Source organism: Pezoporus flaviventris, unplaced genomic scaffold, assembly GCF_033815535.1.
Source record: "Pezoporus flaviventris isolate CSIRO_AGI_PZ_B2104156 unplaced genomic scaffold, CSIRO_AGI_Pfla_v1 ptg000015l, whole genome shotgun sequence".
Lineage (NCBI taxonomy): Eukaryota > Metazoa > Chordata > Aves > Psittaciformes > Psittacidae > Pezoporus > Pezoporus flaviventris.
Window position 1 is genome coordinate 10,001,393 of NW_026892563.1, and position 27,507 is coordinate 10,028,899.

The window sequence follows — 27,507 nt, forward strand, 5'->3', positions numbered from 1 at the left end:
CTGCCGCTGGGTGCACGCGGAGCGGGGAGTGTGGGCGGTGCGGCCGTCACGCTCGCCGTGCGCCCAGCGGCCAATGGGAGGCCTGGGCGAACGCGAGCAGCACGCGGGGCCCGCGTGTCCCCGCCGCCTGCCCTGTCAATCATTCCCCTCCCTGTCTCCCCCTCCGCTCCCGCCCTCCCTGCCCGGTTCGCCGTGGCCCCGCCTCCCGCCCGGCCGTGGAAGGGATAACGGGGGGGGGGGGGGGAACATGGGGCGGTGATGAAGCATTTGTCGGTCTCGGCACCGTGCCCCTCGCTGCTGGCGCCCTGTAATGAGGGAGATTACCGGTCTCCGCTCTTGTGGTGGGGACGGGGGGGCTGCCGTCGCAGCACGGGAACGGGAGCCCGGCTGCCCCTGGGACTCACTGCGAACGCCAGACCCGCCCGGGGAGCGGGATGCCGGCGGGTAGGGTTGGTATGGGATAGGTTATGTAGCGCCGTGCTGACAGCCCGGCCAGGCCCGGCCCCCTCCCTCCCCCGCTGCGGGGCGAGGGGCGGAGACGGCGCGGCCGCCGCCTTTATCTGTGGTGGCGGCACGGGGGGTGGCCCTGGGGAACACCTTGTTTTAAGATGGGCGTTATAAATACGGCGCTGGGGATGGGAGCGCAGCCACGGGCGGCAGCGAACTGACGGCGCGGCCGAGAGCGGCTCCTTACCACGGTGGGTGCCCCCGCCCTTTTTCCCTGTTCCCGCCGCGAATCGGTACCTTTTCCCCCGGGGCCCACTCGAGTTCTGTTTACCGGCGTGGTGCCGGTGTGCTTTCCCCTTAGCCGGTCCCAGCACGCGGCACGCGTGGCTCCGGCAGGAGCTGTGGATTTGGGGGTGGGTTTTGCGTTTTCACTTTTTCTGCACAGCGAAAGCGGCAGCAGCGAGCGCCGCGGCTGCACCGGGCGCACCGGGAGGCTGTCGGGGTTTGGGAGGGCGAGGATAAGGGATGGGGAGGGGAAGCCTGGAAAGGGAGAGAGGGCCGGGGAGGGAGGCGGAGAGGGCACTGACGGGAGGAGACAGGCCGGGAGAGGGAGGGAAGAAGGGAGGAAAAGCAGCCCCTAACCCTGTCGCCGCCGCCTCCCAGCAGATCTCTGCTCGCCAGCAGCCGCCGAGCCAACCCTAGCCAGCGGAGGAGGGCGGACAGTGCCGGTAGCGAGGAGGTCGCCGCTGGAGGAGCCTTGAGGTCCGAGCTGCCTGGCCTGGCCTCGTGTCGCTCGTCCTCCGGCTCGACCACCGTCATGATGCAGATTTGCGACTCGTACAGTCAGAAGTACTCCCTCTTCAACGCCATGAACCGCTTCATCGGTGCCGTCAACAACATGGACCAGACGGTGATGGTGCCCAGCCTGCTGCGCGACGTGCCGCTGCTGCTGGAGGAGTTGGACGCGGCGGGCGCCGTCTGCCCGCCGCGGGAGGCCGCCCTGCCCACCGGGGACCCCGGCGCCTATTTCTCCCGCAGGGACATGTACAGCCATTACATGCTGCTCAAATCCATCCGCAACGACATCGAGTGGGGCGTGGTGCAGCCGCCGGCCGGCGAGGAGGCGGCCCGCAAGAAGGACAAGCTGGGCGGCGGCGGGCCCGCCGAGGAGGGTGAGGGGGAGGAGGACCTGGAGCAGCAGTTCCATTACCACCTCAGCGGACTCCACTCTGTCCTCTCCAAGCTCACCCGCAAGGCCAACGTCCTCACCAACAGATACAAGCAGGAGATCGGCTTCAGCAGCTGGGGACAGTGAGTGCCGGCGGGGAGCGGGGGAAGGCGGCGACCGGACCACCGGCACCGGGTACGTCGCTATCCGGCGCCGCTGCTGCCGCCGCCGGCGCCGTAGCGGGTGGTGCCCCGGGGCTGACGCTTCCCAGGACTGCAGCCGGTTTTCTATCAACGCACAAGCCAGAGAGAGAGATGTAAATTAATCAGTACTAGTTTATTAATTACCCCCCACCCCCCCCGTCCTTGTTTTTTATTGTACGGTCTGGGGCGAGCGGGTGCCGCTCCTCTCCGGGAGGGGTGGCTGCACCCGTACATGTACGAGGCAGTGGCGTAGCTGGCGGATAGGAGGCTCGGATGCAAGCCGATGAATATGACAAAACTGGCATAAAATTGCTTCTGCTATCCGGGAGGGAACCAGGTGGGCTGAGGAGCATCCCTCTGTAGCGGGATGGATGGCGGGTCACACGGTTGTACATGTGCTGGAGCTTATTTAATACTTTTTTACTCAGATGTAGAGTATATTCTAAAATAAATGCAAATGTATTAACTGAAAGTGACTTAAACTTTTTGGTATGATTTATGTTTGCTTCATTAAATGATATTTTTAACGTCTGGAATTCTTCTTTTTCTGAATTACTTCCAGAGCTGCCTTACGAGACACAGAAATATGTGCATGTGCAAGAGAGAGGGTTTTGTGGCTTTTTTTTGTTTCCCAAAGGGAGTGATTACGTAGTGATGGTAACTCCACATATCTAAAATGGATGAATGACCATATGAGCTGCACCGTACATGGCCTGAGTTCTGGTAAGCTGTTCCCAGCTGGACTGTCCAGTTGCTCTGCATTAATGCTGGCATGAAGGTCAGTGCCCCTTTAACAAAATCCGAGAAGATCAAGTATGGTTGTTCTGCGGGCAGCGATTCATGGAGGTTGGAGCAAAGCCGAGGAATGACTCTTGCTTTTTTCAGGAAGTATCTTAATGTGTCGTGGGGAGGTCTTTTATCTCCTTCTGAATAGGTCTAGGATACTTGCCTCCCCCACCTCTTGAATGTCTTTCCTCTTATAATCCTCCATGGATACTAGAGATTAATAGGGTTTATATTACCCAAATTTTATTCAGTTCTTTTTCTCTGCTTTTTTTTTATTTGCTGAAGTAATGTGCCTCAAAATTGGGTGTTTCTATCATGTTGAAATACTAAATGTGTACTTGCTGATGACAACAGAATGTGTGCATATCACAGAGCATAACCATTTAATAAACATATATGGCCTTCCATAACATACGATGTTTTCTTCTTGGGCTCTGAATTGCCAGGTTTGTAGACATACTGAAATTTTACTTTGTATTGCCATCAAATTTAGGGCTTGTTTGGTTGTTTTGGTTTGTTGAGGGTTTGGGGTTTTTTTTGGTGGCTTTTTCCTTTTAAAAATAGAATTATTCTTTCACCTTTAAGGATATTTTGGTTAATTTCCTTTTCAACCTAATTTAAAACAGTAAAGCATGAACTCTCCAGTCATGGTACTAGTTGGCAGAGGCTTGTATAATTAAAGTTGTATGTTTAAAAGTGTGAATTTTTGGAGGTTTTGCCTTCTAAGGTAAAGAAGTTTGTAAGGCTGGAAGATTTTTAGTTTGGAGATGCCTCTTCTCTTTGTAATGTTGTTAACTCACTTACCCCTCCCCTCCTGGGGCGATGCCAGGAAAAAAGTCAGGAACAAGGAAGGGATTACCCTGGTTTCCTAACATGTCTGCTCACCAGTCTTGCTGTAGTCTAATGTAATGTGAAAGATGCGGTGCCTCATGGTGGATAGTAAAGTTTTCTTCTTCAGAAGGGTAGAAAGAGAGAACATGTTCTGCTGCATGGATCCCTTCTGCCTTGCACTCAGCCCCCTGGAAACCACATTACAGGCTCTGCTCAGCAGTGCTGGTGAAACCTCAGAGGAAAGCAGCTAACACAGTTTCAACAGCGATCCTTTTGAACTTGCAGTTACATCTCCTGGTATGGATTTAAACAATGCTGGTTTAAATATTGCATGAGGGGCAATGTGGTGCTGGTTTAGGTTATTGAGTAACGTCAGAAAAAGAGTATTACATTAGTGCAGTATCACCATGAACGACACATCCATTATTGTTTCATCTTAAAAACAAGAGAGAAGTTTAGCATTATTTGGCAGCAGAGGTGTAATTTCCTTACAAGTAAAGCTGTGGGTAACAGAGGAGGTAGGGTGATACCATGACTCAAGGGTTTGTCTTGCCTGAGTGACTAATGTGCAGTTGCTGAACTGCACATGGCTCCCATGTGGGGGCACGGCCGCGTGGCTGGTGCAGTCCGGGTAATCCCAGTTCAGCCATGGCAAAAAGTGCTGAGACTCACAGGAGCAAAGAGACACAGACGCCTCCCACTTGGGAGCAGCCTTAGAATTCCCCTTTTTCAAGGTCAAGGGAGAGGATTGAGGCTCTTGGGAGCAAGAAAGAAATCTTGATGCCATGGAGGGAGGGGGAGAACAACCAATAAATACAGGAATGAATTTCCCATGCAAAGGATGTGGAAAAACAACTTAGCTTAAAAGTGGCAATTAAATAAATGCTAGTTCCTGATGCAGCAAGCAAGGATGAGATTGTGGAGTCTTATGCACTGATTTTTATATGTTAGATGCTGAAATAGGAAAAATCTCCATAATACAATTAGGTTTATTATTAGCAGTTATGTTTTTTTTTGAAGGACTGGATTGTATTAAGTGCTCCTGATTGGGCACAGAGTTCAGCAAACCTTTAGTCTGCTCTGGGGCAGTGATTCTGACACTTGATAGTGACAAATGGCATCAGTCTAAAGTAAAAGTATCTTTATGATGTCAAACACTTTGATAGGTGGTCTTCTTTCCAAGGCATGCGTGAACAAAAAGACAACTTCCTAAACTGCCATAACCATGCACAAAACGAAGGAATATATATGTGCACTGTGAGAAGCAGTTGTCATTTTTAGCTCACCTAAATAAAATAGACTCAGTAGACAGTAAGGCAGACATTAGAAGAGTAATAAATGAGATTCAGAACAGTGCGCTTACAAATTGATTACAGCAGAAGGGTATATTACAGCCAAGGAGCCTCAAGGACGTCGTTGCTCATGAGATGCATCAGTTAATATACAAAAGTGCCCACTACGTATCATTACACTTTATGAGTCAACTCTTATTTTGTGTATACAAAAGGAGAGCAGCGGTGGAAAGAGCCAAGCTTTTGTCTCAGGGCCTGTCTGTATGGATATATATGTACAAAAATAAGGACACTGGGGGTGGCCGTGAGTTCTCTGGGAAGAACAGCCTTTCAAAGCCTGCTTTGACCTGGATGGATGGCAGGTCTCTGCTGGATTAGGTGTGCATTTCAGGAATCCTCTCTGCTTCTGGCACTATAAGGTTTTCTCCATTACCCTCCAGAAGTGGGCTGCTGTATCCGCTTCTGCCCAGGAGCAGATTAAAAGTCTGAAATCAGTATCTTGACACCCACTGGGACTAGACCCACCTGCTGCAGTCCCATGTGTTTCTCCTCTGCCTCCTCAGCATACAAACCCCTTCTGCTGCTGCAAAGGGCACAGCGTGGTCAGTGCTTGGTGGAAAGCAGCAGGTAAGTGAGTGAGGCTAGGCTGCCAACTTCCTACTTTCCCTCTGAAAGCTTTTTCTTGCAGAAGGTTTTAAACAGATCAAGATATCTGTGTTTTGTGGTTTATTTCCCTGCCCCCCCCAGGCTCTTGCACCAAGACACATGAGTCATCAGTAGATTGGCTTCGCTGAAAGATGTGCTTCTGTTAGTGCCAGATGGAAGGTTACATTAGGATGTCATTACTATGGAGTTAAGCTCTGCACCCTGTTCTACAAGGGGAGGAAAAAAGAAAGGGATAGTAATCTTCTCTTCATGCCTGTGGGTTCTGTGGAAAAGTCTGCAGTGATTTTCTCACACAGACTTACTTCACAGAAGCACTGGGGGGGAGGGGAGAGAGAGTGTCTGGAAATACTGCTTTTTCTGATTTATATCTTTAAACATATCTTTTTATTTTTATTATTTATATCTAGCTAACAGTGTGCTAGGCAGTACATTCCGACAAGCTCAACTATCTCAGGTGATAATACACATGGGGAAAAAGAGGAGTCTGGTGGGTTATAACCTGCCATAAAGTCTGACGGGATTGCAAGCAAGGTGAGCGTTGCAAAAGCAGTTCCAGCTTCACATGTGTTTTTCTCTTATTTATTATTGTCTGCTAAACAAGCAGAAATACCTGATGCATTGGTTCTAAATGTTGCAAAATAGTTTTCCTTCCAGGCCACAGATTTGCACGACAAGTTTGGGTCAAAATCAGTTTTAAGTTATAAACTCCTTTCCAAAAGGAAATTTGCACGCAGGAGTGCAGTAATTGTATATCTTTTTGTTGGTAGCCAGCTACCAGAGTCGACACGCTTTATAAAAAGTAATATTCCTTCTCTGTTCAGACACACTCCTACTTATTTGACCTGGAGTCAGGATGAGGAAAACATCTTCTAGTTTTTGTGTTCTTGAATTTCGTTCTGGAAGAGATGTCACAGAAAAAGCTTGGAAAGTTTAGAGAGAAAATAGGTGCCTCTGGATTAAATCACAAAACAGTGAATGAGCTTGCCTTATAATGTTTGTGAGGTTCGTCATAGCATCAATTAAAGCATTGTATCTTTTTATCATGTTTATCTACATACATCTGATTCTGATATAATTCTTTCATTTTGTTCAAGCCTGTTATCAACTTTCAGTTACAGACAACAGGGTTGATGACCCACAGGCACAGACACACCCCTTAAGACTAGCTGAACCTTTTCAAGTGCATCTCCCTTTTCATCTGCGTTTGAACTGAGAAGATGGGCAGAGTGCCTAAAGCTGTGACTCAGGGTATATCGCAGAAGCATGGCAACCATCTTGCTGTGGGATTGCTGTCTGGCCATTGACTTATGTGCTGGAGCAGGGAGAGGATGCAAGGTGAAGCTTTTCTTCAGGGATTTCCTCCAGATTGTGCTGTGGTGGAGAGGGAGAAAGTCAATAACCAACATGGTTTTTCTGTGTGTGCAAAGAAAGGGAAATGATGGAGCATCCTTTCACCCCTCCTGAGCTGGAGGGCTGGTGCCCATACACAAAAGCTTTCCACCACACTCAAGGCAGAAAAGATTTATTTGAGGTCTAAGTTAACAGCTTTCATGGTTTATCAAAACACATGGGAGTTGACAGATTAAAGACTTGCCGAGTCAGCAGTAGTCTGCCAACAAGCAGATGTTGCATGGATGGACGCTGTTTCAGTGCGGAGATTAGATATGTTGGATAGACTACACCCTTCCTGCTTTTTTATGGGTCTGTAGGAAGCTTGACCAGTCAGCTGGTTTCACTTATACCACAACTGGAGGAGATTTCACTGGAATCCAAGAATGGTCTTCTTTTTGTGTGCAAAGAAATAGTTCACAAGTATTTCAGTGCAAAATTCTTCTCCCCTTGTTTCTCTTGCAGGTAGGCTGTCTTGCCTTTCTCTTGCAGGTAGGAGACACAAGACCTCAATTAGACATACCTCAACAAAAGCGGTTTTCCAAGGTTTAATATCTGTGCTTCTGCAATATTATATTTCACCTTACATTTGAAATGGCTTCCTCAGACTTGTCATCATAAAGAGGGGAATGAGCATCCTCCCCTCAAAGTCTGGAACTGAAATCTGGTTTTCTTCTGTTTTCAGGCGGATTAAGCAACCTACAGAACTTCTTGCACTCTGGATGTCCTGGTTTCGGCTGGGATGGAGGACACTAGACAAGTTAGTTTGCATTGTATTCTTATTATCAGAGTATTTTGAAATGGGAATGCATATACTTCTCATAGCGCATACTTCTTGAGCCTGATGTATGCTGTTAACTGAAGAGCTGGGCAGACATGCACTAACTAGTTAGAGTACACTGACAGGTACAGTGGAATCTGTCTTTTTTGCAGGGCTAGTTACTTGCTTATTTAGAGCACTGAAGGGAGAAGCCAACAAAGCCACCACCAACTCAAAGCAGTTACCAAGTTAACAGCTACAGAGGAACCTGCTCCTGCAGCTGTGAACAGCCCACACGAGGACAGTGGGCACAGCCTTTCTTTGAGACAAAACTCTTTGTCTTTTAGCTCAAAGTATGAAGTCCGTCTATGGACAGATTTTCTTATCTGACTACCCAGCAGTGGGTAATAAGATGTCTCAAGACACCTACTTCTTGCTTTCCCACGTGTGCTGTCCATCACCTTCTTCTTATGTACTCTTCTTTGTTCCCCGGAGGCCATTTCTAGTATGGACTTGTCCCTGTGTCTTTCCATTTTCGCTGTCCCATCTTTCTGAGACTTTTCCTTCCTGAAACTAAACTCATTTCCTCACCCAGCTAAGTCTCAGTTTTGAACTGAACTGTAATTGGTAATAGCTGCGTATGAGGTGATTTCATGATAAATCCTTGTTTGAATCATGTAATTAAACCTGGCTTCTTTTATTAATCTGTTATTTTCATGCAGAGGCACTGCTTTTTTGAAACTGTTTTATATTGATGGCAATCACCAATCCATACTTTGAGAAATATCAGAGTGCCTAAATAGCTATGCTGAAAGCAGAGTCAACAACGCAGAAGGCTGGTTTCTGTTGTTAATGTGTACTATGCTCATCTTTTGATGTGCCCTAATAATTGCCATTAGTATTAATTGTAGCATCACACTCACACTGAGAGGAAAATACACCCTGTAGTGAGCCTGTATAGCAACAAGGAAAAGCAAGGGAGCTGGCAGATCATGGCCTTTGCATTTATGATGCTGGCTTTTGTATTCAAGTAATGTAAAATTCAGGGTAATGCAAAAAATGCCTCATTTAAAGAAGCTGAGAAATCTGGTTTCAATAAAACAGACAATGTGTTTCAGCTTTGACTGATATTGTTTGCACAGGATTTAGCAAAGACTAAAATAATTCCTCATTTAGGTGAATGCAGACATGTAAGTCTGATTTTTAAAACCGAACTAAGAACACATGCACCATTTTCAAAGGGCTATGTATTTTAAAACCTGGAGGTGGTTATTTCATAGTATCACAGAATGGTTCCAGTTGGAAGGGACCTCAAAGATTATCCAGTTCCAGCCCCCTGCCACAGGCAGGGACACCTCACCCTAGACCAGGCTGCTCAAAGCCCCATCCAGCCTGGCCTTGAACACTGCCAGGGATGGGACATCCACAGTTTCTCTGAGCAACCTGTTCACAGCACCAAGAGGGCTGGTCCCATCCTCTCCGCTGACCCTCACCCCTGGCCCTGTGAAATCCCTGTTTACATTGTGCTGGCATCAGTGCTCATACAGCAATGGAGTTACCAAACCAGGGAGCTGCTCCAGCTGAAAATTAGCAGAGGAAAAAAGCTTTCAGCTGTACTAATTCCCTCATTCTGCAAAAGGTGTAGCTATATAGGCTGCAGGGTCAGTGTGGAGGAAGGGTTGGGAGCACACTGCCAGGAGGCAGAGTGGGAGCTCTCCACTTAGCAGGTGCTTTCATGTAGATCGGATTAAGCGGGTTGTGAAAGTGTCTCTGAGTCCCATCTTCAAAAGAGAGTGGTATGCTGATGAGTTTGAGTATCACTGAAACCAGTGGCTGATGGGGCGAGATCCCGAGTACAGCTTGGGCACAGCAACATGCACTGATTGGTGTGTCACCTCATTCCCAGGCACTCGCTTGAAGAGGGGATTGAGTGCACCCTCAGTAAATTTGCCAAAGACACCTAGTTGGCTGGGAGTGTTGATCTGCCAAAGGATAGGAAGGCGCTGCAGAGGGATCCAGACAGGCTGGATCGATAGGCTGTGGCCAATGGTATGATGCTCAGTAAGGCAAAGTCCCAGGTCTCACAGTTGAGCCACAACAGCGCCCTGCAATGCTACAGGCCTGGGAAAGAGTGTCTGTAAACTTGCTTGGTGGAAAAGGAGCTGGGGGTGCTGATTGACACCATTGAACATGAGCCAGCTTGTGCCCAGGAGGCCAACAAGGCTGATGGCATCCTGGGCTGTATCAGCAATAGTGCAGCCAGCAGGACCAGGGCAGTGATCATCCCCCTGTACTGGTGAAGCTGCATCTCAAATACTGTGTTCAGTTCTGGGCCCCTCACTGCAAGAGAGATATTGAGGTGCTGGAGTGGGTCCAGAACTCGAGTTGTTTAGTGTGGAGAAGACTCAAGGGGGACCTTTTTGCTCTCTACAACTACCTGAAAAGAGGATGGAGAGAGGAAGCAGCTGGTCTCTTTTCCCAAGTAACAAGTGATAGGACAAGAATTAACAGCCTCAAGATGCACCAGGTGAGTGTTAGATTGGATATTAGGAAAAATTTCTTCACCAGAAGGGTTGTTAAGCATTGGAACAGGCTGTCCAGGGAAGTGATAGAATCACCATCCCTGGGAGTACTCACAAACCATGTAGATGAGGCCCTCAGTGACCTGGTTTAGTCCTGGGGTAAAGACTGGACTTGACAATCTTAAAGGTCTTTTCCAACCTAGTTAATTCTATGAGTCTATTCTGTGCTTCTCACGCCAGAGCCTGCAGTCCCTATGCTCCCTGTGCCATCCGCCTGTGCAGCTGAAAGTGGGACCCAGTGACGTGGCATGAACCACTTGGTGCAAGCACTGGGAAGACAGGGCTGGTTGCACCTTGAACCTCCAGTGCTTGGATGCCTCCATCCCCTCGTGGTGGCCATCACCAAGAGGAGGTGCTTCCACATGGTCTTTAAGAGCCAGGTATTCTTTTCCTTTGGAGTACAGATGACAGCAATGCTGCCCCAGCTGCCAGGCGGCTTCCCAGCAAGGGGAGGCCGCTGTGAATAGCTTCCCGAAGAGCACCTGGAGTGTGTTACAGAACAGTGCTGCCAAGTACGCCATGGCAGCATTTTTTGCTTGATAGGGAAGGCTTTAATATTTATGTAGTGTGTGGGAGGGGAAGAGGAAAGAGCAACAGGAATGCTGCATTCATCTTGTGCAGGCACCAACGCGTGCCAAGGCCCAGGCCTTGATGCAGGGATGAGAGCCCAGAACTTGCCCACCCTGAAAGTGCCCTGAGCACGAAGTCTGTCTTGTTCTCTAATTAAAGGATGCCATGCAAAATAGGCTGTGACTGGAGGGCTGAGAGCCAGGAGAGCAGGTTGCTCCTGAAGCGCCAGGAGCCACTCTACAAGGAGCCTTGAGAGGTGAATACTCAAGAGGATTGAAAATAAGGTCTCTTCTAGCCCTCAAAGGTGCTACTGGGCTAAAGGCAGAGTATTTTGTGTGGAGCCCTTACCAGCAGACATGCTCTGAGACCACTGACGAGGCTAAAACCATTTCTCTTGGGGGTTGTGATTTAGAGGAGCACAGATTTCAGTATGGCTCCCTTCTTTGGCTCAGCTCCCCTTCTGCGGGAGGTAGGATCTGTCTGTGCTACAGGAACAACCACACTTCTTCTCTTTTTAACGCATCACTGTGTAAAGCAAAGTTTTCTGTTGCTGCTGCTGCAACCAATGTGGGTAAATTGCTGAGGGAGGCAGCCTCTCCCACCCAGTTTTGCCCTGTTCTCTCTGTTGGGTAGGCAGCACTGCTTGGTGATGGTTTTCCCAGCTAGCCTGCCTCTTATCCCCTCCCTGTGGCACTGGAGTCTTGCCATGCCCCACTCCATCTCTCCTCTTCTTTTCCCTCCCTACTCTTCGAGCAGCTGTCTGGAAAACACAGGAGGATGTAGGCAGAAGCCCGTACCACCGGGAATGCAGGGGATCCTGCCTTCATGGGAAGGGGGAGCAGAAAGGAAGCCTCTGTTGTGGGAACAAGGGTGCTAATCTGTTCCAACCTGATTTATCTCCTCCAGGTCCTGAAGCCAGCCTTGCCTAGTATGTGAACTCGTTCTGAAAGAGATGCCAAGCAGTTCAGTGCTTGCAGGAATAAGGTGCTTTTGTCGGGCTGTAAAGAACATTTTAGAGAGCTGAGAGGTTTGGTGTGAAAGCACTGATAATTAGGTTCTTTTGCACTGTCGCTGCTTGGTGGATGAAGAGAATGGCACAGAAAGCTTTATATCTTGAAATTAAAATTTTTTGTTCTCCCTTTGCATCCTTTACCAGATCTCAGACCTGGAGCAGTGCCTAGATGGATGCTGTGAGCCCTGATGTGCCTGGCAGCTCTCAGGAGCTGTTGCACAGGCCTATGTGACCCTGGCCAGCCTTCCTGCCCAGCTTCCCTTCACATGGAAAGTGGGAGGCAGGGGAGGATGTTGTTCACTAGGCCCCCATCTGACAAGGAGTCAGAACCTAGGATAAGGAAGATGCCTTGACATCCACAGTGCCCTTTTGGTCTGCTTGTACGTAATGGCTTACCGAGAAAATCCTGGGGAAGAATTCCCATCAGAAACACGGCTAAGGGCCCTGACCCATTGGCTGAGCCAAGCTGTCGCAGAGTGAGGATGTTGAGGATGTTGATGGCAGTGGAAGCCTGCCCTCTGCAGCAAGACCTGGGCTTCAGGGGCTGCCATAACAGCTCCCTCCTTCTCCTCTTTCTCCTTTTGCTCCTCCTTCTCCTCTTCCTTCGTTTCCAGGTGCAATGCCTTTCTCCATGAAAACTAGGTTCGGTAGAGACTAGCTGTCAGACTCTGAAGCACTTGCTGCTTTTGAGTGTGTATTTTGGACAGGATCCCCTTCCATCTGCATTGATGCAACTATTGTTTGTATACACAATTTTAAGACGGGATTTCCTTTTTTTGCTTCCTACTCCTTTTAATATCATGTAGCAGCTAGAAGCAGGGAATAAAGACTGGCACCATATGACCAACCAGCTGTCTGTGGACTTTCAGAACATATTGTGGGGAATACAATGTGACTACCTTTGATGCTTCATCATTCAGTCTGTGTTGGCTAAGCTATATGCTGTCTTCTTTCCATTCAGTTCCCCTGAATGTCATGTGCTGGGTCAGTGCATGGTTTATGTGGCAGTATTTTGGGTAAAAATAAAAGGTAATGTGGTCCATCTCCAGTGCATGGTAAGAGCCTCTTCTGGGAAAAGCAGCATGACTCATGCTCTCTGAGCATTTACTCCAAAGTCATCCTTTCTGTTGTAGAGCAATGTCATCAGTTTTCTCTGTTTCCCTTTTCTAAATTGTTTTTAAAAGAATGAGAGCAGGCCACCTTTGCCCCAGCCCCAAGGTAGCAAACATAAGTGGTTAGGAGTGAGAACACAAAAGGATGTGGAGCAAAGCTAAGTATAGATGCCACGTGTTGACTAATGCCAGAGTGATGGTGAGTTGGCTTTAACCTCATTCTTTTCAGTTTTCTCTGAAGAGGAAACACAAATGCATTTTAAAGGTCTTTTCCATTATTTGTGGGTAGTAAGGATATATGAAGATACGTAAGTATTCTTCAGTTCCCACTAGGAAATCAAGATGCTCTTACAAAGGGAAAAAAAAGCACCCAGAGGTGTGCCTAGAACATAGTGCATGATCTGTCACTTCTGCTTGGGTCTCTTCTGTTCACTGCAGCAGGAAAAGGCACTTAGTGGGCACTGGGGCAAGGCTATTCTCTGTGCCACTGAAGGCATTTATCAGAGAAGGGCTTTTCTGAGGATGTCTCCTAAACTCTGCTTTCTGGTGCAGCCGGTCTCTAGAACCATTAGGCATAAGCTCTTCAGGATGAAATTTGATGTGTGGAGGTCCCCAAGAAACTGACCCCAAAAGCGGGGACATTCTTTCAGGAAAGAGGTAAAAGTCCTTTCATTACTAATCAGATGAAATTACTCATTTCTAGGAAGCCACACTTTCTCTGAGTTGGCAGATCTGAGTTCCTCCAGTATACAGATGACAGTATTATACACTGCTACTTTGCCAGCAGAAATACTGCCTTAGTTACACAGAAATATGTAGTGTTTTATTTGACAAGTGGTAAAAACATGGTCTGCTTTACTTCTCTTTAACATTCTGATTTTTTTAAGCGGCTACTGAGGTGCACTCCTATGCATTCACCTATTCAAGGAGGATAGGTTCTCATAAAAACTGTATGATGATTGTTATTGATTTTTACCAATAATGTTCTTTTTTGTGTGTCCCTTCTTCCTTTCCTCTTACATTATTTATACTGTAATCCCTTTTCTTCTTGAGCACATCAACATGATCTTTCTTCGCAAACCACACACTGCTGGTTATAAAGTCTACTGATTTTTGCAAGCAAATTTCCAGCTATTATTTTGGGGTTGTAATTCATTTGAATAGACATAGAATTATTGTCTTTTCCTTCCTGCAAATATTTCTCTAAATTTATGGAAGCTTGTGGAAAAATACACTGTATTACTTCAGCCTTATGGACTGAGATTAGGACACGCAGTGGGTGTCATGCTGTACCTGCTGCAAAGGCTCAACACAGCAGAAAGAGCTGCTAACTACATTGCCTGGAGTAGAAGGTTTGAGTAATCAAGAGAGGGGAAATTGTGAGTAGCGCATGAGTTAGAGTTGTTCGTATTTCCATCTTGGCTCCTGCCAAGGAGAAATGAAACCTGCAGAAACCTAATTCTAATTGCTAGAACATCGTGATGGCAAATACACTAATTTGCTGCTGATGCATGTAAAAAGCTGTGGTGGCTAGATAAGGCAAGTCAAGGCAGTCCTAACTTACCAGCACAATTTATTTAACAGAATATAGCTGATTTGAATATTGGTGAATTAAGAGGTTTTTGAATTAAATTTTCTATGACCCTGTGGGTTGGTTTGTTGGGTTTTTTGTTTTTTTTTTGTTGTTGTTTGTTTGTGTCTTTTTTTCCCTTCTTTCTCCTTCTCTTCCTCTCTCTTTCCTTTACCTTCTTAAATAAGCTGGTTGGCAACTTGGGGTGGTTTTTCTTTCTGAATTTAGCACCTGTGTTTTGGGGAAGTGCTTGCCTACAGCAGCCTAGCCAGGCTTCCAGGGCTGGAAGCCTGCTTTCTAAAGCACATGTGTAGATTTACTTCACCTCTGTCCCTCTTCCGCTTTGGAACTGAAGAACTCTCTGGGCCATAGGGCTATATTCAGTCCTCTGCTCCCCATGTCATCCCCAGCACCCTTCCCTGAATGTTACTGCTTTACCCAAATGGTTGCCTTGCAGCCCATGGAGAGACCAAGAAAAGGCTTTCATCCTCACTTCCCATCTCCTCTCTGCGTCCAGGAAGAGGATAGGATACATTTGTATGTCTCCACCCTTGTTGATTTCTGTGTTTTTTCCATTCCCTCCTGGCCTCACAGAAAGACTGAGGACTTCAGTAAGGGTCTTTCTTCATCTTCTTGCAGTTTTTGGGGACAGAGAGGAGCAGGATCCACTCCTCTTTGCTTTTGTCAGGGCTACTGAATCCCTTCCAGACCTGATCGTACCTCTCCTGTGATCCAGTTTGGGTGAAGCACAAAGTTGCCTTTTCATCCTTACTTTCCGGAATAACACAGATGTCTGGGAGAAGCAGTGGCTGTGGGAAGATGACTTTTTAATGAACTATGAGAAAGAAATAGCTGAGGTCATAATGGGTGTATCCTTCTTTACCCTACTCTCTAGGTCAGAATAACCCCCCTGGGGAGTGCTGAGTTGTTGTAGTGAAACACAGATTTCCATGGAGATCCTGATTACAAGGGAGCGGATCATGTTTCAGGTAACATGGGCTTCCTCTAATGTCCCTTTTTATCCACCTATCCTCTACAGTCCTTATTCACATCCATTTTCTTTTTTTTTTCTTTTGTGCATCCCCTGTCAATCTCTCTTCTCTCATGGGTCTGTTCCTGCTCCTGGGGAATTTAATCTCAGTCTTTCCATTGACTTGGATGACGTCAGGCTTCATGTCCTCTTTTAGGGCAAAGAGAGAGAGACAGTAAAGCTCTTCTATTTAACTGTGTAAGCGCTAATGACAGTTTTCTCTAACCCGCATCTCTGGCCCTCTGTTTCCCTAGCAGACATAGGGAGGGGCATGGAGGGAAGAGGTGAACTACTGGATAAAACCACCACACACCAGCCTTTTCAACATAGTTTGGAAAGGAAGAGGGAGGGAATAAGAAAGATCCTAATCTTAATATACAATATATATTAGGTGCTCACATACAACAGTGGTGGGTGTGGACTGGAAAGCTCAGCAGCTGCCTAGATGGTAGATTAGGCAGATTGTTTGCCGTGAGAGATAGATGAGAAAGAGCAGGAAAGACACAAGTAGGAGCTGGAGCAGAAGGGTGTGAGGTGGGCAAAGGGAAGAAAAGTTTAAAAAGTTCATGTAGAGAAGACAGGCATGGAGACAGGAACTGGGAAGGGGAGGACAGTCAGAGGATGCAGGGAAAAAATGATGGGAAGATGAAAGCTGTGGGAGTCAATCCAGCTCCCATTAAAGTTGACAGCATTACTCTTTAGAGACAGTAGGTTTGGCTCATAGGGAGATTTTGAAACAGGACAGAAGGAGGAAAGGACAACTGGTAGACAAAGGACAGGCAAAAAGAAAGAGCTGGAGGAAGAATAAGCTAAAATGGAAATAGAGAAGAAAGAGCATTAAAAATGAATAGTGTGAAGCATGCTTCGTATATTGGAAATATGCTGGGAAAGGGAAGAGAGATTGAAACCAGAGCAAAGAAAAATGCATGAGATCATTTTGTGATTTCAGATTTCCATCCTAGGGGATATGAGAGTCCTGGCTGTGGGTTGAATCCTTGAGAAAAAGCTGTGGCACATGTGAAGATGTGCAGGGGAGAAGATAATTACAAACTATAAAATGTGCTATTTTATACAGATTAGATGTGGCTTCACTTTCCTCTTAAGCTTTATACCCCAGAAGTGGAGTGAGCTGGTGACAACATGATGGGGAACTAGGTAGGGAAGATGAGGAGTAGTAAGTAAAAGGACTAATGACCAGATGCTTTGCTACAGATCTGTGTCTTGGTGTTGATAGACTCTGACGTCTAAGGAAATGAAAGCTTCAGGTGAAGCTCTTCTTGAAGCTGGGGCATTATGAGTGCGTCTCCATTGTGTTTTCTCTGGCATGTGAGTTCTCTGCCGACAAAGCATGACCTCATGCTTCGGTCTTTGCCCCAGGAAGCACATGGATACCCAGATGCCTGTTCCTACAAAACCTGCAGAAGTTTGGTGTCTCTGGCTGCATCTGGACTGTGAAACCCCATGAACCTCTGCATTCCTGGGTCACATGCCCTCACTCTCACCCTGTGTGTGGGCAAAACACAGCCAAATGTCAGTGCCCCTGTCACTTTCAAGAGGGAAACGTGTACAGGGAGCATGTGGCTTCCTCCAACAGGTACTGCAGCATGTTTCACCTCCAAGTTTGCTTAGCCCAGCAGGTAAGTGCTGTTAGAAATACCAACTCCTCCATCCAACCTGGGTGAAGTGGGCTGATGTTTCAAGACTTGTTAAGGGAGATCTGGGCATTCATGCATGCACAGAGCAAAATCACATGGCTTTTTTTTTCCTGGAAACCAGGCTTAAAGAAAGGGTCTTGATCAGGCATCTTTTCCAGAGAGAGAAGATGGCAACGGGCTGCTTGTTGAGGGACAATGGGCTGCATGGGCTGTTGTGGAGTGCTGGTCCCATGCCTACACTTGGGAACAAGCAGGTCCCAAACCTTGGAGAGGTTCATGGTGCACAAGGGTCAACTGTCTGAATACCTCTGGGGTAGACACTGAGACCTGCCTGGTGCGAGCTTGATAAGGTCCCTGCAGGGAGTTGAGGTGAAAGAAAACTCAGTCCAAAGTTTAAGCAAAACCTGTGCCTGGGGACACTGGTTTAGCTCCTGTGCTTCTCCTCTCCTCCAGGACTACACCAATACGCTTCACATCATGGTGGCACTAGCTTCCACTCACTGAAGTCCTACACAGAGTCCCATGGGGGAAGCCAATGCTAGAGTGGGCCAGACCTGCTCTAACAGCCACAGCTGGGCTGTTAATGTGAGAAATATTACCTCTCACCCTTCATTGACCAGCAATGCAGCTGATATCCATGTGGAAGGAAACCTGCCATAATGAGGGGGATGTTTGTGCTGAGATGAGGTGCTTTTCCATGTGCTCTGTCTTCTTGTCTATGCATTTTCATGCCATAAGCAGGGTCTGGTGAGATTACCTTGCTTTTCTGCTCAGCATCATAGCAGGCATCGATGGCAGTGGTGTATAGCTTCACTGCCTGAGCTCCCTGTGCTCAGCCCAGAGCTTAATGCACAGCCCCGAGAGGAAAAGAGGGTCTTACAGAAACAGGATCCCAAGCTTTAAGAATCCCAGGAAGTTTATGGCAACACACTTTGAAGAAAGACAGACAAGCAGATAAATATATTCCATTGCAAACACTTCTTAAAAACCTTGTGAGGTGCTGAGAGCATTCAGTACATACAAATCACAGCTGCAAACTTCCCAAAGCAAATTTCTGAGCCTCCTTCTCTAGTAGTGTCCTTTTCTACCCCAGCAAGCAGGTATAGCCCCTGAGAGTGGCAGAAAGCAGTTTCCTCGACTCCTTAAGGTTTGATCCCAGTCCTGGAGAGTTTGCCATAAAGTAGGATATGTGTCACAAACTCTCAGGTCCTTTTTACAGTTGGAAAATAAAGATGTGTGGGGTTTTGGCCACAGCCATTTACAGTTTAAGATCCCTCGATTTTTGTTTTCCTGAGCCACTGCAGCTGTATACGCAGCACAAATTCCCCAAGGCTAGAGGGGTTTTTGTTTCGTTTTGAATCGTGATGCATTTTGTTCACTGTTCTTCAGTCTGTTTATTGATTCTCAGCTTTTTTCATGGCTTTAAGTGCCTCTTGCTTTGTACTCCTCCCTTTCCTCCCTCTCTCTCCCCCCAAAACATACCAGCCTGCATTCTTGTAGGCTGAATCTCAATTTATGTGCTGCCTTTTTAGGAGCATGGTTTTTTTCCCTAAGGCTTGCTGAAAAAGAGCTGTCCATTAAGGGCTTTTTTTTTTTTTCCCACTGCAGAGTAGGCCTTGCCCTATTTTCTCATGGTGAAACTGTTGAAGACAAAATGTACTTTTTTCCATCAGCGTGGTTTTGAGTTGTTCAGGATGAAGCACATGAGAGCAGGTGGGTGGAGGAAGGGTCCCAGTGTTTGGGTACTTTTTCAGCTCCAGGACAGGGCATATTTAGCAAATTGTTGCTAGTGCCTGTTTCTGCATGGGTCTGTTCTCTAGCCCCGAATAATCCCCTCTGAGTGCCAGGACTGGCTGTGCTGTTTGGCTGCTGATCCGTCACTTCCCAGCACTTGAATAACTGCTACAAAGCAGCTATTCCAGAAACAACATTGCTGTGAGATGAATGGGTTTATTTAAGCTTTGTGCATTATTGTTGAAAAAATACAGGGCTAATGCATGAAATTTGCTCTGTGTTGATGCTCATGATAAGGAGTAAGAGAAACCTTTGCCAATATTTTACTCTCTTATCAAAAAGAAAAATCAATAGAAGTGCTTCCTGGCAAATAGTTTGTTTGACATGTGGTCTGTCGGTCGGGGTATTCCAAAGGCTAACAAATACCCAGTATCCAGAGTAACAAATACCCGGTATCCATAATACTGTGTCTCCCTGGAAGACAAACAGCCGGGGGGACAGAAGGGGTTGTGTAGCATTGCAGCATGACCTGTCTTTGTCCTCAGCATCCACTAAGACACTGCCAGTCTGAACACACCCATCTGTTCCTCCCCCTGTGCCTTCTTTTTTTACCACTTTTTAGTTCAGTAAGGGAAACAGTGCACAGTTCCAGCCATGCTCAACATGGTACTAACCCATCAAGGACTTTTCTGGAGTCTAGTGCAGACTGTTAGTGCTGGACTAATAAATCATGATTTGTTCATGATCCTAAATGTGCTTTCAAATCCAGGTAACACTTTTCAACCAGGATCTTTCAACCCCCTCCTCACCCTTAACAAACACCCACAAACCCATTTCCTACAACCCATGTGTTACTTGCCCTGGAGGCACAGCTCTGATAGAGGAGTACCCTACACTGTCCTCATGCTCGCCTATAAAGCTCCAGGTATTTTCAACTCATAATGCTCTGCAATGTGTCTCCTTCATTGCTGCTTTTGATTAAGGTATGCTGAAAAAAAGTAGAAATGATTGGCTTGCTATCCCCTGATTATGCTCCTGCTAACATAATTCATTGTCATTTAGAACATATTTTGCTGCTGGGAATGTGATTAGTTTGGATTAAGACACCATTAAATAAACAAGGCTAGATAAGAGTAAGATGGCTGCAAAAAAAGGCAGTGTCTGTGCATCTTGTAATTAGCCAGGACAGGAAAAGACACACCCAAACCTTAAGGGTGGAGAGAAGTCCAGAAGCAATGTATCCACCATTTTAGAGTTAGTTTGAGTGTGATCAGTGGTCTTAAAATCAGTGAGTATATAATGATTGGCTGGGGAGTGCCTGTATACCACCCACACAATCTTCTCGATGGTTTCCTCACCTTCCTAACCTAGTGAGTGCTGGTGTAGTGCTCACTGAATGCAAATGTCCAAATGTCTAGTTAAAGCCATGGATCTCAAGCTCTGTATTGCATGTCCCATAATGTGGGAGAGTTTAGGGAAATTAAAGTCTCATCCTTTTTGTCACCCTTCTCTAGAGTACGTGCAGGTTTAGGTGGTGGTTTATAGACTCTTTAACAATGCTCTGAAGTCAAAGAAGTTATTGCTTCCATCCGTGAGTGGAAAGATGAGTTCTGCTTCAAGAGCTTCTGGTGTTGACGTTTATATTATACCCAGGTGGAATATTAAAATTTCCATTTTTTGCAATGGCTTCAGAAATATCGTAAACCAGGTAAAGTTACCATGGCCATGCTCAGCAATACAATACTGTTAAGTAAACATAGGATCAAACCTTTATGTTACACATCAAAGGAGTGTTTATAACACTTTCTGCATGTCCTTAGTAAGTCCTAGGGCCAGATTTAGCTGAGAATCAGAATGCATCACTATAAAAATTAGTGTTTTAATTCTCCTCAGCCTGAATTTCTCTGAAACCAGCTTTGCCTCCCTCACAGTACAAAAAGCAACGTGGTTTTGAATTGTTCAGAGGGGATACTTCCAAGAAAAGTTGTCTGTGCAAAGAGTAATGTAAGTGGGCTCTCAAAAAATTATTCTGCAAGTTACCTGACCTACTGTTTTGGTTTTTTTACATTAATTTGGTGTTTAAATTTGATCCGCCACATCACTGAGAATAGACCTCTTGAAATTCCAACTCTGTCCAGAACTCAGGAGCTGCATAAGAAAGTGTTTAAAAGCTGCAGGTTTTGAGAGTGGTCCACAAACGGTGACAGCTGAGCTTCCTTCAGCACGTGTATAAACTCAGAATTAGAAACTTGAATATAGAATTGGCTGATGTACTTTGTTACCAGCTTGGTACAGTTAACAATGTGGATTAGTCTTTTTACAATGCTTTTATAGAGAAATAGAATTATAGAATGGTTTGGGTTGGAAGGGACCTTGAAAGTCATCCGGTTCCAACATCTTTATGCATCGCTCCTAAGCTTGAGGAGATGATCCTTGAATATTCGCCAGCTTTCTTGGGCACCTCTACCCTTGAGGGGTTTATCCCGTGGTACTGTACCAAGCAGATCCCTGTAAAGGCCAAAGTCTGCTCTCCTGAAGTTCAAGGCAGCAAGCTTGCTGTGCACCTTCCTCACTGCCCTAAGGATCTTGAACTCCATCATTTCATGGTCACTGCAGCCAACGCTGCCTTCCAGCTTCCCATTCTTTACCAGCCCCTCCTTCTTGGTGAGAACAAGGGGCAGCATAGCACTTCTCTGCTTTGGCCCTTCTGTTACTTGAAAAAGGAAGTTATCATCACTGCATTCAACATAACAAACAGAAACTTTTGAACTGTAATTTGGTTAAGGGTGTCTCAGCTAGAATGGAATTTGCTCAGTATGTATTTTCCTTGTTTGAAAAATTACGCTTTTAAAAAGCCTGAATGAACCCAGAGGTGGGATTTGTTAATCCACCTGTAAGAGGTGACCTGTCAGCAGCGTCTGCTGACTTTCCTGGAATAGCTGGAGGAGGCTGGCAGGGGGACAGTGACCTGCAGACCAAGACTTTTGGTGGAATATAATCTTTCTGTGTTGACTTTTGAGTGACATTAGAGGTGGTAGTGACATTCATTTACATAATTCTGTTAAGTAAGCAGATGATTCTTATGTTGCCTTAGCCCTGTGCAGCACAGCCATGAGTACATTGGATATATGCAAGAATATGAGAAGCATGGCTACCGTACCTTGGAGGGACAAGGGGTGGAATGCTTATTAGGAAATAAAATAAAGCCAGCTATGTCTGGATCCCTCGAAACTCGATTTGAACAGGTGAAATTCCTTCCATTGATACAACTTCATCTACTTCCAACAACAGCCTAGGGAATTAAATCTTAAAGGAAAAAAAATGTAAAATGTAATATAATGAAAACCTTGAGAGGAATGCTGTACCTGTGCAGCATATGGTACACATTTGGTATGACCCTTCACTTGTTAGTATTGCACAGGAGCCTTGTGAAGAAACCCTAGCAACCCAGATCTGCAGCATTTTGCAGTATAAATCTACCCTGAAAAGGGTCTGTTTAGCTTCACCCTCAATTGTTATGCTTCCTGAGCATGCCCAAATCAGGCCATCTGAATTTAATGATAGAATAAGTTGTTATGACTTCATTGTTCTTTCTCTAAACCAGATCCAGCTATGCTTTGGAAATGTGAGCTGTGCTGGCCTTTACTTTATAAACAGGAGCGTTCAGTGGATTCTAGCTGTAGCAACTTGACTTTTGGGGTAGGTGAGCCAGAAATCATCAGTCGTGATGAAAGGGTCAGTTCACAGGGCTGGTAGGATTTCCAGCATCTAAACAGTGGGAACTGAGTGCACTCTGCCTGCTATGAGAAGATGCAGGTCCACGGCAGTGCCTCCAGTCACCTCAATTACATTACAACGTGTGTACGCAGGCAGTCAGGGAGCTGTGGGACACACCAGTCCTGTCTTGAGGACTGAGACCATGCCAAATAGAGAGCAAACCTTCCCTGGGATCCAGGCACAGCTGCAGGGGAGCAGGGTGTAGCTCTGCACAAGTGCTCCAGCCAGCTCAAGGTCTCTGTCAGCTGGACTGAATGTGTGTTAGAGAGGTGCACCAAAGCTGGTTGGGTCCTTCCCATGCTGGGCAGCTCGTTCAGGGCCAGCTCCGCTGTATCCGGGCAGTGCTGCTCCCTGCAGTGCAGATGCTCTGAGCCCTGCATTGACATTTTCAGAGCAGAAACAAAATTGTACCTTCACGCTTGCTGATGCTTCAGCTGAGGCTGGTCTTCCTCTGTGACCTAGGGATCACTTTGGCAGCAAGCAATTGGCATGCTACAGATGAGACAGGATGACCTCAAAGGCAGGCAGACAAGCTCACTGCTCAACTTGTTTCATACCCGCTGGTGCCTTTCATCAACAGCAACAACAAGAGCCCAGTAGATCATGCATTTGCATCAAAGTCCATATATTTCCATATAACCCAGCAGAGACTCCCAGGAGCCTGTACTTTCTCATTATAAAGTTTGCTGTGACATTGTAAATTGCTCTAATTTTCCTCCAGACTTGTTCCTTAAAAGAGCAGAAATGGTGCCTATAAAGAGGAAAAACAGAAAGCTTGGCAGGACTTTGCTGTCTGAAACTCTGCTTGTTCACTCTTATCCCCGTGTGGGGAAGTCTCAGATTTTAGTCAGACAAAGAGGTGGCGACGTGTTTCACAGCAGCTTTCACCCAGTCCAGAACTGAAGCCCCCATCTCGCTTCTAGACCTCTGTAGCTGCTGAAACCAGAACTTCAGATCCCACAAGCCCAGCAAATTCAGGAGTCTGACATCTGGATCTGAAATCAACCATCACAGTGTGGTCCCTTTGCAAACTCTAGAATTTTTAATCTGATCTCAATCCACTTTGCCTGCCACCACAGAGAGCCACCAGCCAGAAAGCTCTTAAGCGATGTGCTTAAAATAGCTGAGCCACTAAAGGGTGGGAGCTGGAAGGTGATGAGGGGCGACTTTCTGAACCACTACCCAGCCATAAGGGACCAGGCTGCTGTTTCCAGTCTACTTCAGAATGAAGTCAACCAGGGGAATTAACATCTCTGTCATGGGGAGAGTAGACTCATCCCTTTGACATACCCTTAAAACAAACCGGAGCCCATGAGACAGCCAATTGCTTGGTCTCAGGTGGAGAGGGAGCAAACCTGTGTGCTTACTCACTATTGGATTTGATGTAAAGTTGGACAGTTAAACTGAAGAGCCCAGAGAAGAGCTCAGCTGCAAAGCTGCGTGCTCCACACCCAGCCTCAGCATTTCATAGAATCATAGAATGGTTGGGTTGAAAGAGCTTAAAGAGTGTCTTAAAGACCTTAAAGATCACCTGGTTCCACCCCTCCTACCATGGGCAGGGACACCTTCCACTAGACCAGGTTGCTCAAAGCCCCATGCAACCTGAACACTTGGGCATTTCCTTGAACACTGCCAGGGATGAAAAAGCCACAACTTCCCTGATTGACCGGTTCCATTGCCTCACCACCCTCATAGTGAAGAACTTCTTCCTAATGCCTAATCTAAATCTACCATCTTTCAGTTTAAAACCATTCATCAAAGTCATTCATTTCACATATCACTTGCTAGGTAGGTTGGTTTTATTTCCCAGTTTCTATGCTCAGTGTCTTTGCTCACAGAATTAAATCCCACACGCATCATAGCTATATGCCCCTATGGTAAATGAGTGCAAGTTGCTTCTGTAACTTCTGAATTAGATTGGCTCCTTGGCCTGTGCTGCATCACATCTCAGCGCTCTCCTGTGTGATTGGATGGCACACAACGGCACAGTGCAGATTTTGGGATGTGTTACTTCTGTTAAAGGCAGATCCCTTTTCTCAATGGAAAATTTTAAGCTGCTCCCACCAGTGACATCACGCCTTCTCCACTCCCACGGCCACAAAGGCGTATATTGATTGGCATGACATTTTCCCTTAATGCTTTCATTGTTTCCAGCATTTCATTTGGGTTGTTGTTGGAAGCCAGAAAAAAAAGACAAAAGGCAAAGTATGTTAGGAAGGAGACCCAGCCTGTGTGCAAATATTCTGTGAGAGAGAATCTCTGGATCCAGGCAACCTTCAGGGAATTTGCTTTCACTGGGGGTTCTCCCAAGGACTTGGGATGACTCTGTCATCCAAGCCCCCTGAAACTGACACCTCCTTACTGCAGCTCACTGCAGTCTGGTGCTCGGGGTTTGGTGCCCTGTGCAAGGATCTGGCACAGGGTTTAAGAGCCTTTTTAAAATGATTCCTGTCAGCCACACAGAAGATCAACTTTAAGAGAGCTCCCAAAGCCATGCCAGGTTTGCCTTGTGAGCTTCTCAAGACTGGGACACAACATCCACATTTGTGCATGTGGTACAGAACACAGCACAGAGGGGGAATGTCACCCTTTGCACCAAGTATCTTACTAATGTGGCAGCAGAGGTCAAGAGTGGACTCTGGTTTTGCTTCATATGATATTTATCCAACTTCTTCTTGTCCTTTCATAGAAATCTGGCAGGGGGCCTGATGGGGGTACTGAGTCTTCTAAACACATTAATCATCAGGAAGGACAGAGCAGATGAGCCCAGCTGGTGGAGGTGAGCTCTTGGACTACATGCAAGGATCCTTGTAAGGTGTAGCTCCTTCCACAGCCAGGTAAATCATTTCCACACAGTAAGAAGCACTTCTCTAGATGAATCTTCCAGACTTTTCTGACCACCCTACTCTCCCCTCTACCTGCCTCTTTAAATAAGAGTTACCCACAGTACTTCCAATGAGCTGTTGTCCAGAATGATGTGTTAGTTTATAGACAGATAAACTGACCGTTAAATATTTCATTAAATATTCCCTAAGAGTTGTTTTGTGTCTAAGGGAGTTTGCAGACATCCATATAGACCCCTCTTAAAAGTTAATTTGTCTGGCAGTCTGGACAAAACAGTACTCCAAAGGTTAATAAGCATGAAATGAATGGCTTGGTAAACCCAAGCTAAATGATCATTTGGAAAAGGGAGCAGCTACCACTCTGTTACATGATGCTGCTGTCGAACCTGCACAAACCTGCTACCTAAGTGAAGAAGAGCCCAACAGAGAGGGGCCCTAGGTCTTGTCTCTCAAAAACCTCTGGCCTTCGTCTCACATAGTGCTTGAACTTCTGGACACTTCTTGGCACCTTTTGAGCTCTGCTGGGCATTGCTTTCAGAGGAGCTCTGGGAGGGCATGGGGGGGGTCTTTAGGAATTTAGGGGGATGGGGGATTAATGGGGTGGGTTTTTTTCGTGGGTTTGGTTTTGGGGTTTTTTTGTTGCCTTTTTTTTTTCCTCAGAAATTCAGATTTGTGAAAAAGAAGCTAGTCTCTCAGTTAGCTGAGATCACAGAATCATAAAATTGTAGGATGGTTTGAGTTGGAAAGAACCTCTTAGAGACCACCTAGTTCCAAGCTCCCCGCCATGGGCAGGGACACCTTCCACTAGACCAGGTTAACACAGTGTGAAAGTACCATGAGGGCTTGCCAGTGCAAGCTTTGGTGAGGAGGGAAGGCTGAAGAATGTGGATGTGCTCCAGGGTGGTGATGGCTGTGCTTGTGTCCCAGTGATATAATAGCATACTTATGCAGAAATTGTATTTATAATTTTGATGGCATTTCCCTCACCTGCAAGACTGACTCAGAAGTTAAATCAAATTTGTAGTCATGTACAGTCCCCTGTGCTTTACACAGACCATTTACTCGGTCTGAGGTACTGCTGCAGAGGATGGCTTGTTCCATTTTTTCCAGCTACGTACACCAAAGAGGACCGGTTAGTTCATTACCTGATTGCATGGGGTTTATTAGATGCAGGTAGTGGGCACAACAGGTACTGGCAGGTTGAAAGAAAGTGGTACGGCAGAAAATGGGAAAGAAGGCTGGGGATATGGCTGTTGTAAGAAGGGGAGATGTGAGAGGAAGACCTGACAGCAAGGTGAGGTGAGGCCAGGCCAAGCCTGGCCTTACTTAAAATGGCCTTTGTCACCTGGCAGCAGCAATTCTATGTGCCCTTTTTATTTTACTTATTCAGTTGAATTACTTTAAGCAAACAAAAGTGAACCAAAACAACCTTGCCTTTTGCCCTGGGTTTGGCTCAGGGAAGTGGCCCCTCTCTGGCAAGTGTCCACAGACAACTTGTGTCTGTACCTGCACGTGTGCCCCAGTGGATCCTGCTCCTTACTAAGCTCTAGAGAAGCCTGTAGATGTTTTAATCCTAAATCTTGGCTCCAGACAAGTCAGTTGTTCATGTGCATTATCAGCTGCGTGGTGTCCCCACTCAGAGCAGCTTGCCTGGAGTGAGGCTGTATGGGCGAGGGTTAGGTTAATGGCCAGGGAGACTGTGGGGGTTCTCATCCTGCCCTGCTGCTGCTTAGCAAGCTAGAGGAGTCCCAAAACAGCCTTTAACATTAAAAAAGCAGTCTCTTGGGAAGGAGCTGCATGGCTGGCCAGGATACCTGTCCCATCTCCTGTCCTGGAGCGTCTGGCCCCAGGAAAGGGCTTCAGGGCTTGCCAATCCCAAGTCACAGGTCAGGTCTGCGTCTCCAAGATTTTGATGGAGACTAGAGATTTCGGGATCCTGGCCAAGAGGAAGAAGATAACAACCCTAGAAAAGCTGGAGTGGCAGTTTCTGATATAATTGCAGGTCCTGTGTGGAAGGTCACTTGTCAGCTCAGAATACTGCTTGTTGATGAGGCTGGTGCCGGGCAGACCCAGGTGATGC

General features: G+C 46.5%; 1 protein-coding gene across 2 annotated transcripts; it reads left to right on the forward strand.

Annotated features, from left to right (window-relative positions):
- The first annotated feature begins 520 nt into the window (after nucleotides 1–520).
- On the forward strand, nucleotides 521–3,014 carry MID1IP1 (MID1 interacting protein 1). 2 transcript variants are annotated; one of them, XM_061453385.1, is made up of 2 exons: nucleotides 521–698; nucleotides 1,111–3,014. In XM_061453385.1, exon 2 carries the CDS (start codon nucleotides 1,265–1,267, stop codon nucleotides 1,760–1,762), a length of 498 nt encoding a protein of 165 aa, XP_061309369.1. In that variant the 5' UTR covers nucleotides 521–698; nucleotides 1,111–1,264; the 3' UTR covers nucleotides 1,763–3,014. The 2 variants fall into 2 exon arrangements, with proteins under 2 accessions (XP_061309369.1, XP_061309367.1); XM_061453383.1 differs by having other exon boundaries at nucleotides 1,114–3,014.
- The last annotated feature ends 24,493 nt before the right edge of the window (nucleotides 3,015–27,507 follow it).

Bases quoted from the DNA above. Each gene is read 5' to 3' on its own strand.
- MID1IP1 (XM_061453385.1), top strand. From the start codon at position 1,265: ATGATGCAGATTTGCGACTCGTACAGTCAGAAGTACTCCCTCTTCAAC.